General features: G+C 43.0%; 1 protein-coding gene across 1 annotated transcript in view; it reads left to right on the top strand.

Moving 5' to 3' along the window:
- Window positions 1-19871, top strand: part of adamtsl3 (ADAMTS-like 3) — a 321378-nt gene that overhangs the window by 283425 nt on the left and 18082 nt on the right. The window contains exons 18-22 of the mRNA XM_033626208.2: window positions 3532-3742; window positions 3825-4004; window positions 5190-5343; window positions 14119-14853; window positions 17272-17512. Coding sequence (XP_033482099.2) covers window positions 3532-3742; window positions 3825-4004; window positions 5190-5343; window positions 14119-14853; window positions 17272-17512 — 1521 coding nt within the window. The remainder of the gene's footprint in view (window positions 1-3531; window positions 3743-3824; window positions 4005-5189; window positions 5344-14118; window positions 14854-17271; window positions 17513-19871) is intronic.

Raw genomic sequence — 19871 nt, 5'->3', positions numbered from 1 at the left:
TGCACCTGCCCATACCCGTAAAGCTCAGTACCAGAACCGACCAATTACCCATCATGATTTCAGTCAAAGTGAAAGTATGTAAATGTCTCGCAACCAGACCCACACCCATGATTAAACACACACAGGCTACAGTCACTCACATTAAGCTGGGTTCATTGTTCTTGAATTACAAATCCAGCGGAGTCTTTCACTGGCTGCACTCTATGCCGGGATGGCGAGAACATTCAGTCGCTGCCAGGTTAGGAAACATTTTAGCATGCTCCTTCCACCACCATAAAACCTCAAAAGGATCCTCCCTGGGTGCCTTGAACTCCTTGTAGGCTGCCACCTCATCCTCGGGTTGCAAAGTTTCATGGCTGGAGTCCTCCACATTGGTGACCAGTGTGACCAGGGGGTCAAAGGTTACACTTGTGTCACTGACTTTCAAAATAAAAGGAATTGCGACTTGTTAATAGTGATTTAGGGTGCTTTCAGACCGAGAGTTGTCTTGCCTTGTGTGAGAAAGCTGCTCTTGATTGGTCAGAATTTCCATGTGGGAAAAATCCAGGAAGTAAAGCAAACGTTGAAGAAGAGTACACTTGCAAGATAAATGTGACACTTTCTAATGTCACAATGGAGGGACAACTACGCAGGTTGATTTTAGCGCTGCTCATCGTGGACTCTATTGCTGTCTTTGTTCATTTTAGTCAAACCATACAGTTTGAAAATGAGGCGCGGCTCCAACTAGAAAACAATGTTTTGATGCATTGGATGTGCTGAATGTGCATATTAAGGCAGTACAGGAGGAGGTGCACATTAATAATCCTCCAGGACTGTAACATGCTCATGTTTAACCCAAACAATGTGTCATGTGACTGCAGTTGCTTCACATCCAGGTCAGAACACCTTCTCACCACAAACCAACCGCACCAGAGTCCCGTTGTAACCAGACCGAGACCACCTCTTTAAGAAGGTCTTGGTCCGGTTGTTTCGGTGTGTTCACACCTGCCCAAATGAACCACACTGAGGGGGCAAACCAACCTGAGTTTGATTGAACCGAACCAAACAGGGCAGGTGTGAAAGCACCCCAAGATGCCAAAATATTTCACATATATGTTTGTTTTATATAAATGAAAAATATAATTTTGTTCTCACATGCTGCCGACCTACGTGTAGCTCATTTTTACCCCTGAATTTATATACATACATATTTTTACCTGTTACACAGCTTTTGACTCACATCACTTTGACACATGTGATAATGACACGATGAAGTTCAGCCAGTAAGGCAAGTAAGGACAAATAACACGAGGACGATCATAGAGGGACTTCAGTTTGCCTTTTTCAAAAGTGGCTGTAACCCAATAGTCACAAGATGGTTGTAATATTATACACTTAACCACCAGTGTGTGTGTGTGTGTGTGTGTGTGTGTGTGTGTGTGCATGCTATAAATGTAAGTCACTGCATTTCCAGGCAGCAGATGGATATTTGCCCATCTAGTAGTCCTGCAAACTGGAGGCACGTCTGATTCACATACAGTGATTTACTGCTCTCTCCTCCTCTAATGGACATTTACAGGAAGCAGCTGCAGAGTGCGCGGCCTTACACACACACACACACACACACACACACACACACACACACACTCACACACACATGCATGAGATCTCTCCGTCCCAGGCAGGCACACACACACACACACACACACACACACACACACACACACAAACTCATGCAGAACACACAGGGTGTAGTCTGCTGCCTGAGAGTTTTGGAGACCAACAGTGAGAACACAGTGAAGTGTATAAACTCCCATATTCCCTCATCTACTCTGTCTATAACTCTCTCCCACTCATCCTCTCCCTCCGTAAGTGACAGCTATACATCATTCCTCTCTGTGGGGATTCATCTCTTGTATTTAGTCTGACTTTATGAAAGCAATAAAAAAACTACGGCCCTGAATGAGGTCGTTGTGTTGTATGAGGTCCAGTGCTATCAGCAGCCACGTCACAGTCGAGGTTAGTCATTCAATATATGATGCATGTATTTTTCTGTGGTGCTAGCCATGGATGTAACTCTGCTAGCTAGCAACTTCTGCAGGGAGTGCTTTCAGCCATTAGCTAATATTACTCTTTTCATATAGCACCATTGTAAAATACATGCATCATATATGGCACTGCTGTCAACACAAGTATGTAACATTTTGGTTAGGGAATAGTAGAGGTGGTGTTTCTCACATTTAAGTTAGGTCAGAGATGATTTAGAAACCAGAGAGTCTGGTAAATTAGAAATCGTGGTAGAGTATCTTTGGTCAAGTTACCTTTTGTTCCTCTGACATCTTCTTATCTGATGTGTCTGCCAGCAAAAATGAACTGCTGGTGCTGAAAGTGACCAATCAAAGGAGCGGAGACTTCACTCCGCTTTTTGCATCGCGCTACTTTTGACATTGTGCAAGTGTTGAGCGGGTGGGGAGGCTCGAGTGCGCGCTCATCACACTGTCTTGCGTGCAGAGCTGAAATGCTCCCTCACGAGGATACTACTGTGTGTGTGCACGGGTTTTGAGACTAATTAAATGACATACTTCTCAAAATAAATTTATGTATTCAGAGGAAATGTCAAGGATATCATGCAGTGGCCTCGTTGCTCTCTCGCTCCTCCTACATACATAACCTACCTCTGATACCCCCTCTGTCTGCTTCTCTCTGGAATCACTGTTTCATTTTCTCAAAAATATGATAATATTTCTTCAGGGAGTGCAGTTAGTTACAGTGTGGGATCCATGTTTACTCCAATAGCTTGTCAGGGGCGGGGCTTAGTGAAAGATCAATTGCTAGAAGTTTTACAAAGTTATACAGACATGGTATATGTGTAATGTGTGATTTTTATTTGCCTGCTATAACAGTATTGAGACTAGCCTGGCAAAACACGAATGGGTCTGGACTTGGAGTGTACATTTCCTCTATTCCCGAGGGGCGGTATCAACGGCTGTCACTCAAAGTGCCCCTTCACGCAATTGGAAAGACGGAAAACCAATCAGAGTAAACGAAACGTGTGAAGGAGCGAAATAGAATATGAGCTCGCAAAATTAAGATGGTTTCACCAGGCTATATTAAGACACCCTTAGTTACACTTCAGGAGCTTGGAACTAACAAACACAACCTCTGCCTATAAATCCAGTTAGTGCAACATCAGGCCTGTATTACATTATTCAAGCAGCAACAAACAGTGACAGCTATGCATCATGAGTGATTCATGTCTCTGAGAATGATGCTGGACTGCAAGAATGCCTCATTTTCAGATACATGTTGCACAGATTCCTCCTTCCTCAGTTCTACACCTTTAATCTCTCCCACACAGCGAGGGTGGAAAGAGACAGGAAAGAGGGAAGAGATGTATCAGGGCCACAAATGTGCCACAGAGGGGTCATTTAATACTGTAGGTGAAAATGGAAAATGTATCACCACTTCCTCAGTCTATCTCCCGGAAAGAGCTTGCATCGTAATGTTTAGCAGTGTTTTGTGTCTGACCTGCTCCATTATTTCTCTCTGCAGATGGGAGGTGACAGCGTGGACCGGCTGCTCTGCGTCCTGCGGCGTCGGCATACAGACCAGGAGTGTGTTTTGCATGCGCCTGTTGTCCGTTGACCAGCAGGATATTCTGACTGTTTCAGAGGACGAGTGCAGGGAATTCAAACCTGCCATCCTGCAGCCCTGCAACCAGGTGGACTGTCCTCCAGCCTGGGAGACCGAACCCTGGCAGCAGGTATGGACTTTGTTTGTGTGCAATAAAATCTGATTGCACCTCTCCATTCCTGCAACTGTCTTCCTCTGCTTCCTCCTTCTAGTGCTCCCAGTCCTGTGGTGGGGGCGTCCAGGTGCGGAAGGTCTACTGTAAGCAGCTCCTGTCCACAGGGGCCTACAGGAGGCTGGGGGACAGGTCCTGCTGGGGGGCCAAACCTGCCACAAACAGAGGCTGCAGCACCACTGACTGTCTGCCCTACCTGGCAGGAGGAGACTGGGGAAAGGTGAGCACCAGCAAGTGGAGGAATGACAAATAATGGAGGCTGCAAGCTTGAATGGAAGCTGCTTTTTTTCAATATATATTATTTCTACAGAAGCATTTCTAATTGAAACTCAGGCCCGATCAAGTCTTCATTTATAAAAGCAAAATCAGTTATTTTCAGTGGAATCACAGTTAAGTGTGGCCATCCTTGTGAGAGGTACATGCACAAAAGTTTTCCGTGACTTCAGGGAATTTTGGTATGCAAATATGCAGCATTAACCAAAAGTAAAACGTTTCAGCGGCGCTGACGTTTGAGGCAAAGGAGAGCCAGAAAAACCCAAGCTGTGTTGCACCATCCACATTTAAATAATCCTGCTCAGCCAGAGTATAAACTGCTCCACTAGAGAGGCATGGTTTGCATGCAGTTATGAAGCAATGGGAGAAATACACCTCTTGAATAAACTGTGTCAACTTATAGAGACATGAAATGCAACTGGAATTTCCCGCCATTCTGGATGGTTATGTTACTGTCTATCTATACGAATAACAGTGTGTTTATGTGTATGTAAATCACTGGTTTCCAACCAGGACAATGGCCAAGCGTCAGGGAGAAGGAAACACTGAATTTGTCAAAAAAAGATTAAGCCTATTTAGTATGTATCATAGTTTAAAAACAACTCATCTTTGATGCAACGTTCACAGGAAATAATCTGTTAAAAATTAATCCAAATCAACTGATCCACTGATTTTACATAAATGTCCTGCAGTTTCTGTGTTCATTATTTGTGTTAATTGTCCAGTTTATCAGTTGGTCTGTACTATTATTGTTGTGCATTGAATATAATATGAAATATCCATAATTATGTTACTTAGTCAGGAGTCGTCAGGTTACTCAATGATGATAAAAGGTTGGAAACCACTGATGTACGTTATACTGTATGTATGTGTTGAATTTGAGCCTAGTTTCTTCACATCAGTTTCAGACAATTCTGCATGGCTCAGTTCAGGTCCAGCTGCTTTTGTACCATTCGTTACTTGTGTCTTAAATCAACATTAATTGTAACCGGAATCATTCCCTTACCTTTACCACGCTTGACATGTACAAAAACATTGTCCATCGTCTAGTATCAATAAAGATAAAGATGCTGAATTAGGTCTTACTTAAACATTCCTGTTCTTATCGATTGTGTTCTGTTTCACTCTGTAGTGCTCGGTGTCCTGTGGTTTGGGGATCCAGCGCAGAGAGCAAGTGTGTCGCCAGCTGACAGCCATGGGCCACCAGGAGACGCTGGCCAGGGAGCTGTGTTCAGGGTTGTCCTCCCCACCACTCGTGCGGACCTGTCGCATGATGGCCTGTCCCAGTAAGAACACACAGTCATACTCACACACATATTGCCACACCTTTATGTTTTATATGTTCACATCTGAAAAACAGAACAGAAGGTGGGTTTTGTTGCACTTATTGCAGGATTTGGTCTGTTTTATTCACTCTGGCAAAGTTTCTGCTCTGAAGTTACACTAGCTGTTTTTACACAGAGATCGACACAAAGTCCCGTCTTTACGCCACCTTTGTATTTTTACACAGAACCAAATGATGGCGGCATCATACCGCTACAGTATGTGATCTTAGACAGATGCTGGCATCCTGGTAGGAAAAGAGGGGCGCGATGTGTGACACAATAGTGTCGGCCTCTAGTGTGAGATGATGTGAGCTTTGTGACATGGTGCGTTATCCTGCTGGAAGTAGCCATCAGAAGATGGGTACACTGTGGTCATAAAGGGATGGACACGCTCAGCAACAATACTCAGGTAGGCTGTGGTGTTTAAACCATGCTCAGTTGGTACTAAGAAAATCTCCCCCACACCATTACACCACCAGCAGCAGCAGCCTGAAGCGTTGACACAAGGCAGGATGGATCCATGCTTCCATCTGAATGTGGTTTTTTCAATCTTCTATTGTCCAGTTTTGGTGAGAAAACCCGTGTGAATTGTAGCCTCAGTTTCCTGTTGTTAGCTGACAGGAGTGGCACCTGGTGTGGTCTTCTGCTGCTGTAGCCCATCTGCTTCAAGGTTGGACAAGGTGTTGTTGCTTCAGAGATGGTCTTCTGCACACCTTGGTTGGAACCAGTGCTTATTTGACTTCCTGTTGCCTTTCTATCATCTTGAACCAGTCTGGCCATTCTCCTCTGACCTCTGGCATCAACAAGGCATTTTGGCTCACTGGATATTTTCTCTTTTTGGGACCATCCTCTGTAAACCCTAGAGATGGTTGTGCTGAAAATCCCAGTAAATACTCAGACCAGCCCGTCTGGCACCAACAACCATGCCACGTTCAAAGTCACTTCAATCACCTTTCTTCATCATTCTGATGCTCCGTTTGAACTGCAGCAGCTCGTCTTCACCATGTCTACATGACTAAAAGAATTTTGTTGCTGCCACGTGATTGGCTGATTAGCTATTTGCGTTAACGAGCAGTTGAACAGGTGTACCTATTAAAGTGGCTGGTGAGTGTACACAGAACAATGAGATGAAATAAAGGCGCAAAATGAACAGGCAGTGTAAAAGTGGTTACTCTGTATACGGGTTGGTGGGAGAGCTCAGAGCTCTTGTGCATAGACAGGCACCAAAACAAAGAGAGAAGAGGAAAAATAAAGAGCCAAAGATGCAACCATGAACATAAATTACATTCAGACTATGTTTTCAGATCTGCTTATATCCTTCCCACACTCGGAAAAAACAACCTTAAAAGTCTCCATTCAGAACCAGGCTTACTTCAGACTGAAGAAGCTGCGTCCTTATGTGTTAAGACGTGGTAATAAGTGAATGCCTGATTTTTGATGCTACCCGATCATTTTCGATACTCAGTCCCAGATTAAACTGAAGCAGGCAGAGCTGTTAGCTGTTCTGTCTGATTTAAACTTCATAAGAAGAGCTGTAGCTGCGACAGGCCGGATTACAGCCTGATTAAACATTCTCATAAACGCCTTGTTGGTATACAGTTGGAAAGTGATTACCCATGGGGCTGAGCAATGTATACACTCCCCAGCCCTCAGCAGGGTCTCACTTTATCAAGCTATCAACAGATCCCGTTCTCTCTTTGAACATTTGAAGGAAAAACATTTCTTTGAAAACCCGGCCAGGCTTATCTTCACTCTTCATGCTAACACAGTGTGCGGTACAGTATGTATGCAGCCGACTGGGAAGTGTGTGAAGTCCCAACATGTGGGAAAGACATCTGAAAGTCATGCGTCGAGTTCAACAGCTGTTCAGTGTTGATGAGTTCACATAAAAGCTGTGGCCACAGTGTGGGAGGAAATGCAGAGATGCCGCTATCTGCACATTCATATTCACTGTGTGCATGTAAAGGAATGAACTCAGAGTTGTTCGAACGTTCAGAGAGACACTGTTTCAGATTCTGTCTGTCTTACTCACTTCAGCTGGGACACAGACTGTAAAACACACAGTTGAACACCAGCTGCTGCTCCCTGCTCGTTGACCATTTGTTAATTGGGATTGAGGTCAGGGCTTTGTCATTGGGAGAGTTAAGATGCCATTAAGCTTCATCAGAAGTGTGTGCCTTTAAACCTCGAAGGTCCAGTGTGGAGGATTCAGGGGAATATATTGGTGTAAATGGAATATGATATTTATAATTATGTTTTATTTAGCATATAATCACCTGAAACTAAGAACTGTTGTGTTTTTGTTAACTTAGAATGACATATTTAAATCGACGTACCGAGCTGGAATGGACAAACCAGGCAGCTCATGGTGGAAAGGTCCCACAGTAAAGTTTTACATTCTCATAAAGCGTCGTTGTAAGGTCAACTATAAGCTTACAGAAGAGCGTCAGTGCTCCACATTCTTGCAGAATATGTTCCCTCATTTGGTTTTTAATGACGATGGTGGAGGGTGCGGTTTGTCACATCACTACAAAGTCTCCCATTTGGTTCAGGAGTGGTGACCAGTGTTAATATTGACAGCTATTTTAGATGTAGTCTCAGTCTTGAGACAAAAATGCTCATTAGTTTTAGTCAAATTTTAGTCATTTTATCCTTCATAGTTTTACTCTAGTTTTAGTCGACAAAAACTCAGTTTTGCAATTGACGTTAATCTACATACGGCATGTGAGCATGGATGAACCACTGAATGTTATATTTAAGTACTGAATAGGGCCCACTATGCAACAATTCAGACTCGGAGACAAGAAGTCACAAGATAACAAAAATGTAATGGATTGTTCCAAGTAAAAATATCACCAAACAAAACTCTACAAAAATAAAGGAGTAGAGAGTGGACAGGCAGAGAAGTCAGGGTTTTTTTCCAAACACATAATCCTCAGAGTCTCAGGGACAGACACAAAGCAGGGCAAGGCTGGCTTAGGACTGGAGATGAGACCTGAAGCACAGGAGACAGCAGTCAGGGAAAAAGAGCCGACAAAAAGGCAAAAACAGGCAGCAAAAGCATTCACGGAGGTTCTTCAGAGTCTGAGTGGTTACCACTATGGGAAACGGACGTTTTGATGAATACTGGAAGTTGAAGTGGAGTCTTTATAGTGAGCAGGCAGGTGAGTTCTTTAAAGGCTGATTGACAGCAGGTGTGCAGTGGAGGCAGTGGAGGCAGAGAAGGCGGGGATGAACAGGAAAGGGAGAGTGGCCAGCCACGCCCTGCAGCAAGGGAGAGACCAACACAGACAGGGGAGAGAGACAGACAAGAAACACTAAGGAGAGGGGAAAACACAAGAAACATGAGGGAAGAGGTTAGAGACTGCCAATACCCAACACAGAATGGGCCTAAGGGGTACAGGTCCAGGGGCCCAAAGTGAAGCCAGTAGAAGTATGTCAGATTGATTTGATTTCACACCCTCTTAAGGAGAATCTTTTCCAAATGCAAGTGGTGCATCACATCCTTCAGGAGGGCAGAATGGTTAGGAGCCTGTGTTTGCTTCCAGTTTAATAATATCAATCTACGTGCTAGTTGGGTCACAAATAATATCAGATTATGTTGGGAGCTGGTTAACACCACATCAGAACCTTTAATACCAAAGTGTATTGTGGTCAGTGGATCAGGATCCACAGGTCCTACAACAGTCGCACGCTGGACTAATATTTGGATGCATTTTACAGAGCTTATTTTTGATAAGTGAAGTCTATGCAATATTTTAGATTGCAAAAGTCAATGTCTGGCACAAACTGAGGAAGAATGTACCAGTAATTAGGCTTTTGTCTATGACTCTTCCGATATAGCACCCCCCAAATATTATATATAAAAATTACTTTTACCAGACTACTTTGAATAATCTAGGGAGGTGGTACAATCAGATGTGAGCCACATTTTTTAACAGATTTGAAAGTTCTGGGTTCATTTATAAACACTGTGTACACACAAACCAGGCCTGAAAGAGCCTCCCAAATTTTTGATACACACATATTTAGTATGGATCCTACGCATTGTTTTGTGGATGAGACCCCTGAAAACTACTAACTACTAAAGCATTTCTTGTGCCATGTGTATCATCAACATATGAATATGATATTCACGTCTGTAAACATCCTCCCAGTTTTTGAACGTTCATTCAGACTGTGGTCTGAAGTTGCACGACCAAGTCCTGAGTTGTTATAAATACTCTGGTCCCCCTCATCATAGCTTGCTTTTGCTGAGACCTCAAATCCAAGACAGGAAAGGAAAATACTGACAAATGCTGTTTACTGCCCGGCCTCAGACCTGTGATAAGATGTGACACACCAAATCCCCCCCTCACTCCACCACTGCATGCTCTGTACTCTTTCCAAATCCACTTGGCTCTGCTCTTGTAAATGCTGCTCAGTTCAATACTTGTCCACAGTCTCGCCATGCTTCACCCTCTTAACCTCATATCAATGCAATTCTTCAGGTGAGAGTGGGTAAAAGTAACAATACAAGAGCAGTGTGTCCACTTCACTGACACTCTGATGGATCCCAAAGCCAGTGGTCAGCAGGCCCATCCATCCAGTAATAATTACTCTGGCCTTGAACTTCGCTCCCATTTTTTCAAGCCATGCTTTAACTAAGCAACTTCTGCTCCCCAGATGTTATCTCACAATATTTTATTTGACTTAATGATGTCAGATCTATTTGGCTACTGCCCTTTAGCCCAGGAGTTCCAGGGGAGGGAGATGTTTGCATTTTCTCATCGTCTACGAATGACCATCAATCAGTTTAATTTACAATCACCAGTGCTCACACTGACCCAAACTGCTTCCACTGGTCAGGATTTATTCTGTGTTCAGCTGACGAGTGTAACAGTGCACAAACAAAGGTGTCACACTGATGGGCCCTCGTCTGTATCCAGACTCTGTGGAATTCACTTAAGTTATATATGGTACAGCGTATGTTGTATTAAACACAGAGGGCCTCCTTACTTACATAAAATGTACAACACTTTACAAGAGGTCAGATAAATGATAGCACATTTGTGCCCAGGGGTTCTGGGGAAGACCTCTGAAAGAACTTCTGTACAATCATGATCATTTTTTTTATTTGTGAACAAATCTATATGTGCAAATGCCACAGAAAATGACTGATAGAAACATTTACATTTTTGCATACACAGTATACCCCTCTTTGTTCCTCCCCATGGCTGCATCCCTATTTAAAGCACCCCCAGCTGCCAATTCAGGGGTCTGCCATGGACTGTCCCAAAATATGTCTTCAGCCTTCACCTGTCAGGTATATAAGAATATACAGGTCAGTGTAGTGTGAGGCTTTTGTCTGACTGAATGAATACTGCAGACTCTGAAGCCAAATTATCTGTCAAATTGGGGTTACTTCGGGAATGCCGCAAAGTAAGTACAGGTAAATTCTGAAACACAGTGTAACAGTAGCGCGACTGTGTGGTTAGTTTTAGGAACAAAAAAGCACTTGGTTAAGAAAAATTATGCTTTGGCTTAAAATAACCAAGTCAGGAGCCACTATCCTGGCAGCAAACACACAGATGTCTCAGTAAAAAAAAAAAACGCTTTTCATCCTGTTATCCTAGCAGGGAAAGCAACCATGTCTCAGCCACTTTTTGTGCCACTATCCCGACAGGAGACCAAGTGATGTCTTGGTAAAAAAAAAAAAAAAAAAAACCCTGCAACGTGCTGTTATCTTGGCAGGAAATGCAGCAGTAGCCCCTTTTACACTGCCAGATTTTTCGGTGAATGTTGGGCCGTTTTGCCGGCAAGCTGTGAGCGTTTAGACACACAGAGCCGGAGTGGCGAGTTGATCCGAGGTGCCCAATTTTCCGCCTCGTAGGGTAGACATATTGGCGGAACCTTTTTGGTTTAAACAGAACGAGGCGGCCTTCCGCAACAGGAGGGGCTGTTGAAGACTTGTGGGAGGAGCTGTTGATGACGCCACACATGTGACCCACTGGCGGTGGATAAACAGGAAACAGATGATAGCAGGAATTAGCAAGCAGCTAGTAGCAAGAGGGAAACACAAACCTGACAGACACTGTTAAGATGAGCAACTGGGGAGACAAGGAATTGCGCGCCCTCCTTGTCCTCGCAAACGAAGAGGCCATTAACCATCAGATGACGGGGACGGTGAAGGACGGGCCGACTTATGAGAGAATCACTAAAGGACTGACCAGCCACGGCTTCCCTCCCACGTCACTGTTTACGTCACACGCTGAGCTACACGTTTTGTTTCTTGCTCACGCCCCCCATTGCCCCGAAAAAGGCACATTCTGTATAAACAAAAGTAGGTAGGCAGCATTTTGCTGCACTCCCCGATTTTGTTTTTATACTGCCAATGCTGAAAAAAGACTGATTGGGCTTTCCTGTAAATTTGCACAATTCCTATCTAAAAAAGGCTAGTGTCTCTGCAAAAAACAACCACTTTTCATACTGCTATCTTGGCAGGAAAAGCAGCCGTGTCTCAGTAAAAAACAGCAGCTTTTCATACCACCATCCCGACAGGAGAAGCATTGATTTCCCTGCCAAGATAGCAACATAAAAACAGCTGCTTTTCCTGCCTCTATCCTGGCAAACACTTTTCGTGCCAATATGCTGGCAGGAAAATGCAGGGCTGTCTCTGCAAAAACAGCAACTTTTCTTGCCACTATCCCAACAGTAAAAGCAGCGATGTTTTGAGGGAAAAAAAGCCACTTTTTGTGACGCTATCCTGGCAGGGAAAGCAGAGATGTCAGAGATGTGTTAAAAACAACCACTTTTCATGCCAAAATCTTTGCGCAAAAAGCAGCAATGTCTTGGCAAAAAACACCAGTTTTTCGTGCCACTATCCCGGCAGGAAAAGCAGTGATATCTCTGCCAAAAACAGCTACATTTTGTGCCAAAAAAGCAGCAGGAAACACAGCGATGGGTCGCTACAAAACCTAAAGCTGGTGCCTAAAAAGTTGCTTAAAAGTCGGTTTGTTCTATGTTGTTCTTGGACAGTAATCTGCAGCTTGACAGGCGTCTTGCCTAAGTGTCACACCACCCACTATTCCCTCCACCTTCGGATGACATAATCAGCTCATTTATTTTGTCACTTTAGAATGTTGATATGATACATATGAAACATGCAAATATAACATATTTTTAAACCTCTGAAAGCCAAATTTACTGCAGCTATTTCCTGTTTCTCAGGTGCCAAAGTGACACGTTCTGCCTCAAACACACTGTATTCATCAACACCAGGCTAGAGTCAGTATGCATGTCATTTAGGAGAACATTTGTAAGTTGCGCCTCTCTATTTATTGCAGGTTGTGCAATTTTCTACTCAGTTTTACGGGTGAAGTTAACCACCTCTGAAGAGCAGACGTAAAGGTAGTGTGAATGTAATTTACAGGAGCCAGAATCAAGGTTGTGGTTGTACAAAATAGCAGTCGAGAGCTGCACTGTATCAGCAAGTAGCAAACTAATAAATAAACTAATACAAATACAGGCCTTTATACAACTAGAACCAATTCTTAGAAAGTAGAAAATGGAGCAATAATTAATGAATATTGATGTGTTTATTTTGTAATAGCAAGCAAACCCTGGCCTGGACAAAGTGTTTGTGTTCATAAATTTTAATTTGAACTTGGCCTTCACTGAACTGTAAAAATCACTACAGGCTGCATGTTTCTTTTATGGAATACTTTCTTCTGCATTTACCTCCGTATTAACATCAACATCATCCCCATCTCCTCCTGCTCCACTGGACCTGCTGTTTCAGTCGTCACTATCAGTTCAAGTCAGGACAACCTCAAATCAGCAGTTATGATATTCAGAACCTTTTCAGAACTTTAATGAGGAGTTCAGTTTTGTAAGTTAACCTCTTCAACTCCGCCGACCACAGACCAGTACCAGTGGAGATCCCAAAGTTTTCAGAGTCAGAGTGTCAGACAGTTTTAAAAGACATGTTTAAAGAAAAATACATTATTCATTGGTTTGAGTGTGAAGTGTTGAGGTCCAGTTACACCAAGCCAACAATGAAGAAGTAGTGGTGAAGAAGGCAGACTGCTGCGTCACCTCAGGTTGCCTGTGTCACAGTCAAAAAGTTGCACTTGAACACAGGCAAAGACTACAGCTGACGGCCAACCAGCACCAAGTTCTGCACCTGCGTGACAGGAAATAACTCTCCACACCAGCAGATGGCGGTCGTCTGTATTCGTCATTCAAAAAGGGGAAAGGGAAGACTGACAGATTTAAGACGCTATTTAGCTGGGGAGCACATTATCAATGCAACACACTGTTGAAAGAATAAATGATATTTACCATGCATCAGTGAACAATAACAAACAATTACAAACCATGTCTGCTAAAGAATATAATAAGCTTGTTTTGATCCCACGCACGTGTGACTTGAGTCGGTTGTTTACTTTCCTCACTTTAATTTTTCTTCTTGTGCGCTGAGCTGAACTGTTAGTGATTTCAGGTATCAACGGGCTGACCCCACGACCCGGCCCTGGATAAGCGGATCGAAATGGATGGACTCACTAAAATTAGTGTTGTTTCTTCATATATGGATTAAAGAAATTATATATATTGTCTTATTTAGTGATACTTAGAGGTATTTTTAATTTTTAATTTTGCTCTTTTTCTTCTCTCTCTTTAAAAAACAGATTCACGCATTATCTGCATTAAAAACAGCTTCTTGTCTCTCCTCTTCTCTGGTATTTTCTACAACAGAGCACAAGAAAGAGATGAGACCCAAAAACACCCAGGAGAAGAACCAGGTCAGGCAGACAGTGAGACGTCCACCAAAGGCCAGAGGCTATGAAGAAGGGGTTAAACAGTGTCCAGTGCTCCTGGGTGTGCACCAGATCTACATCCAGACACGCAAAGAGAAACGCCTCCACCTGACTGTAGGCGGCCATGCCTACCTCCTCCCCAACACCTCCCTGGTCATCAAATGTCCTGTCAGAAGGTTCCCCAAAGCCTACATCCGTTGGTTCAAAGACAGACGCCCCCTCCCCAGCTCTACACGCCTGGCCATCACCAAATCCGGCTCTCTGAAGATCCACTTTCTGGAGGCAGAGGACATCGGGGTGTACAAGTGTGTCGCTGGACCCGCCTCAGACATCTTCACCCTCCAGCTGATAGGCAGTGACAGAGGGTCAAGTGGCAGAGCGTCGACTGCCAGCCCCAGTCCCAGCTGGGAGGAGATGCTGCCTAGTTGCCACTGGCACTACTCAGTCCTTCAGCCGTTCCAGCCAAGAGTTAGTGTGTCTCTGCTTCCCCCTGGTGTCCAGGAGGCCTCGCTGCAGCCACGGGTGGAGGAGAGACTGATTAACATCACCCTGCAGGCTGACAGAGGAGAGATCCAACAGGAGCAGGCCTCAGAGCTCATCTCCTCGCTGCTGACCCACATGTCTGCTGCACAGCTCTGGACCAGAACCACAGAGGGAGGAGGACAAGCTAAAGGTAGTTATAACCCCGGCTGCCTCTGCTGTGCAGTGTGTGTTTGACTTTGACGCTGTTGTTAAAAAAATAACCTCAGATGCTCTTCTTCTCTGTGAGACTCTTTCCTCCACCACCTTGTAACAGCATGTTGTGAACGGCCTTTTGATGGACGTCTCATTTAAGTCATTTATGATAATAATAATAATAATAATACATTTTATTTATATAGCACTCACCGAAACCAGAGGTCCAAAAGGGCATTACAAAGAAAACATGCAAATCCAAATTCATATAAGCACACAGTGCAAAAGAAGGAAACCCTGAAACCATGAATAAACACATAAATGCCCACATGCTGAAAAAATACCTGAATTAAAAAAATATACTTAAAAAAGCCTTTTGATGAACATTTGATAAAAAAAATAAAACTTTTTTAGATGTGAATCAAAAGAGGTGGTTAGCACTGTAGCTTCACAGCAAGAGGGCTCCTGGTTGGAACTCAGGGTGTGGGACCCCTTTTATGTGGAGTTTGCATGTTCTCCCTGTGTCAGCGTGGGTTTCCTCCAGGTGCTCCAGCTTCCTCCCACAGTCCAAAGACATGCAGGTTAACTGGTGACTCTAAATTGTCCGTAGGTGTGAATGTGAGTGTGAATGGTTGTCTGTCTCTATGTGTCAGCCCTGTGATAGTCTGGTGACCTGTCCAGGGTGAACCCTGCCTCTCACCCAGTGTCAGCTGGGATAGGCTCCAGCCCTCCGCGACCCTTTACAGGATAAGTGGTTACAGAAAATGAATAAATTATAGAATGAATAATAATCATAATAATCATACATTTCAGAATATAATGGAGACAATGGAGGTGAATGTAACTCAATATTGTGGATTTCCTGGACCATTGTTTTTTGTATCAAGATGCCACACAGTGTAGCAGGGCTGTAATCACCTCCTTAACATTGCGGGGAGACCCTTTTCAATGTACACCTTCTGCAGCCTAACCCTCTGGGGTATCCCCCTCATACATTTCTGAAACATTAAAATCTAAACTGACCATTTTAAAGCAATTTGACACTACTGGAATGAAAAAAAAGTCCACGTTAAAATCTGAGCAAAAATCTTTATATTTAGAACATTTGTAAAATTATTATTATAAAGATTTCACACTGATTTGATTTAGCGGAGGCTAATGATGGGGAGGTGCAACTTTATGAATACTGTGGGGTACTAGTCCCCTCTAAAGTTTAATGTGTTTACACTCAGGCCATTGCCACTCACAAAATAAGACAAAAATAGGATGCTGTTCTCAAATTGTCGTCCTTTTTTAACATTTCTTTGTAGTCAGATTAAGCCTTGTTTAGGTTACAGCCAAAAAACATGAGACATGGGCAAGCAGTTGGGACAAATTTTCCTTGAGGGCTTTCTATCAGAAAGGGATCTTTCTGTTAAGGTTAGGAAAAAAGTTCTGTCAGAAAGGACTGTCTTGGAGAAAGCCTACAAGAAAAACTTCGGCATGACATGTCTGCAGCAGCATGTCCACAGTGTGACTACAACTAATCAGCTGAAGCTGCTACACTGACCCCAGAAGCCGAGCTGGTGGGCACCACACTGCTTTACACTATTTTTACGCAGCCATCCACATCACTCCAACAGGTACAAACTACATAACTGTGTAAAAAACGACAAATACAATCTGTTTAAAAGTCGAAAACCTCACTGTCTAGTTAATATAGTCTGTGCTTCCAAACCCTGCATAAACCAACTGCATTATCACTTGACAAAACTCAACACACACAGTGAAGGTGGCAGCGAACACACACTACAAAGAAGGACCCTGTGACGCAGGTGAAAACCCTGCTCTGCCTCTGTGGCTCATCACTTCCCTGCCCTCTGTATTTCAGCCGTTAGTCTCTTCATCCCAACTGTTCCACTTGCAGTGTAACAAACCCGAAACTTGTTCAAACCCACCGAATTTATTTTTGGCTCTAGTTGAGATTCCAAAGTTTATAAAGAAACCAAATATTGTCAGGGGGGAGGTTGGGGAGATGTTGTTTCTGTGTACGTCCACTGAGAGCAATGAAAAATTCCTTGAGTGTGTACACATACCTGGATGATGTAGAATATTTTCCTGTCTTGGAATGATGCAACTATATGTATAAAAAACAAAAAGAGAAGAACATGGAGTTCTGGGTTTTTATATTTCACTCAAACATCACGAAGCTTCACTGAACAGGTGAAACCAGGTGATATTAAAAATAAATGATACTGTCAGACAGAGAGGAATAAAACAATTCAAAAAACCTCAAAGCTGCTAAACCCATGATTTTTATATTGGATCAGATGACTGTGATGTCAGAGATGTTGCTCATAGTGGTGAACACACAACTCTGTTGTTCTACTGGGTCTAAAACTTTTGTATCTTATGTTTGTGTCTGATTTGCCCACAGACAGACTGCCCAACTGGTCAGAGCGTTCCTCACTGGAGACAGCTGGGAGCAGACCAGTAATCATCAGACAGCAGCCAAATCTTCCACTGACCTTCCAGAAGAACATCAACATCAGCATTGGACAGAGCACCCTCCTCACCAACACCACCCGGTCACTGACCATACTCTGTCCTGCAGAGGGCGTCCTGCCTCCCAGAATCAGCTGGACCAAAGATGGAGCGCCGCTGCAGCAAACTGACAGGTAACATACTGAGACTGCTGATGCCTTGCAAACTTTATCGAGGTATTTTGATCATGTTATTATATGCCAAATAACGCAGCAGAAATACTGAATTCTGTCTTGCAGAAATAATCCAGATCAATACAAAACATGACTTGGATTCATCTGCTCATGTTTTTGTCCATCTCTGGGTCAGGATGAGTGTCTGCCACTGTCAGGTTTTTAAATTCTACTGGCAATGGTGCGTCGATGACGTGCCAAGTAAAATAGTTTTTAATTCTTTGCTGGAAATGATAAAACACCTGATGTAAAGTCTGTGCACTGTACTTCTCTCTGTATAGTATTTGAAGCCATGTTGTTCAGTGTCCCAATAAGCAGATTAAAATGAATAGCAAAATAGTTTATTTATTTAAATAAAGGTTGAATAAACCTTTTTTTAACCAGAAAAAAAGGCTTCTGCTGCCACAACTCCACAAGGTTTCCCTCTTTGCTGGAATCCCACACATTTCTTTTAGTGTGTTTTGCCTCCATGGCGAGCTGCTATCCGTCTGTTTGGATTTAGCTCCAGTGCATCACTTCATGCTGCATTTCCTTTGGTTGGTTTGATAGACGTAGGTCGTGGTAGCAGTCACACAGTGAGATGGTTGACGTAGGACCACCGTTTAAGAGCCATGACCAGAGATATCACCACGTTTCTTTCACATTGCTCATCTTTTGTTTGGGACAGCCCAAAATCACACAGTGTATACTGGGCTTACTGTAGCTGTAACTACCATACAGGGAGTTTTGAGTATTTGGTGTTTATATGTCTGTCTGTCTGTGTCGATGTTGTCACAGCTCCAGCGTCACAACAGTGTAAGATGAAGTCACAAAACTTTACAGGTGTGCAATGGGGATCAAAAAGAAGGCTGAGTGATGGGTGTAGTCTGAGCAAGGGTACTGGAAATAAGGAAGAGGTCATTGGTTTCTCACTTCATGCCCCTGGCTCACATTCATTTTAAGGTGTGGATCACAAAATCCCAGCAGGAGTGATCACATCGCAGAATGGTCTCTAGTTTTTTTTTTCTCTCTTATCAAATATGTTTTTTGATAAAAGAGTTTATATAGTAACACTTTACTTGAAGGCATCTACATAAGGGTGACATGACACTGTCATAACTATGACATGACACTGTCAAGAACTTGTCATAAACATTATGAACATGACATAAACGTTTATGACTGCTGTCATTAAGTGTCATTCGGTTTTTGTAATGACAAGTTGACATTGTTTGGGTTGTCTTGATTATGACAACTTGACATTAATTAAAGTGACATTACCAGAAGATGTCTTTGTCATGACAAGTTGGCATTAAATTTGTTTGGGATGTCCTTTTAATGACAACTTGACATTAAGCAGGATGACATTACCAGAAGATGTCTTTGTCATAACAATAATAATCATAATGTCAACTTGTCATAAACACAAAAAAAGGTGCATTTCTTGTTAATGTCAAGTTGTTATGACAAAGACATCTTCTGGCAATGTCATCCTGGTTAATGTCAAGTTGTCATTATAAGGACATCCCAAACAAATTTAATGTCAACCTGTCATGACAAAGACAACTTCTGGTAATGTCACTTTGATTAATGTCAAGTTGTCATAATTAAGACAACCCAAACAATGTCAACTTGTCATTACAAAAACCAAATGACACTTAATGACAGCAGTCATAAACATTCATAACATGTACATAATGTTCATGACAGGTTCATGACCGTGTCATGTCATAGTTATGACAGTGTCATGTCACTCTTATGTAGATACCTTCAAGTAAAGTGTTACCATTTATAATAACCAGGTCCTTGGTCCTGTGGCTCCAGACATCACATTTGCAGGCAGCTACACAGTTGTAGTGTCTCTTTTACCCTGCTCCAAGTTCTTAGACCACTTTATCTGCAATGCATCTCAGTTTTGGCTCACTGTCAGTCACTGGAATTGGATTTCCCCAAGTGTGTCTATGTAGCGCTGATTAAACACGATGACATCGCCAAAACTGTCCAGTGAGTGAGTTACCTGCCAATGACCTAATGTTGACTCCTCTCAGTTTGTTTGTAACGAGTCTATTATGAACACAAATTGGACCAGAACACCAGAAGGAGACAATCTGTTTATTCCTTGGCTCAAACTAAACGAACTGAACTACAGTACGAGTATAAACACAGCTCCCTGCTGTGCCTGGAGAGTCTGTGTACAGAGAAACTCTTCAAAATATGTTTTCACTGCAGGTACTTTAAGTCCTACTTTGAATCAGTGTGATCGCAGAGGATCTCCAGTGAATCAGACACAGATTTAATTAAAGGTGAATATTGGTTATCAGTGTATCAACAAAGCAGTTTA

This window comes from Epinephelus lanceolatus, chromosome 2 (assembly GCF_041903045.1).
Source record: "Epinephelus lanceolatus isolate andai-2023 chromosome 2, ASM4190304v1, whole genome shotgun sequence".
In the NCBI taxonomy this organism is placed as follows: Eukaryota; Metazoa; Chordata; class Actinopteri; order Perciformes; family Serranidae; genus Epinephelus; species Epinephelus lanceolatus.
The sequence above is the reverse complement of the archived record's forward strand: the minus strand, read 5'-3'. Positions and strand labels throughout refer to the sequence as shown.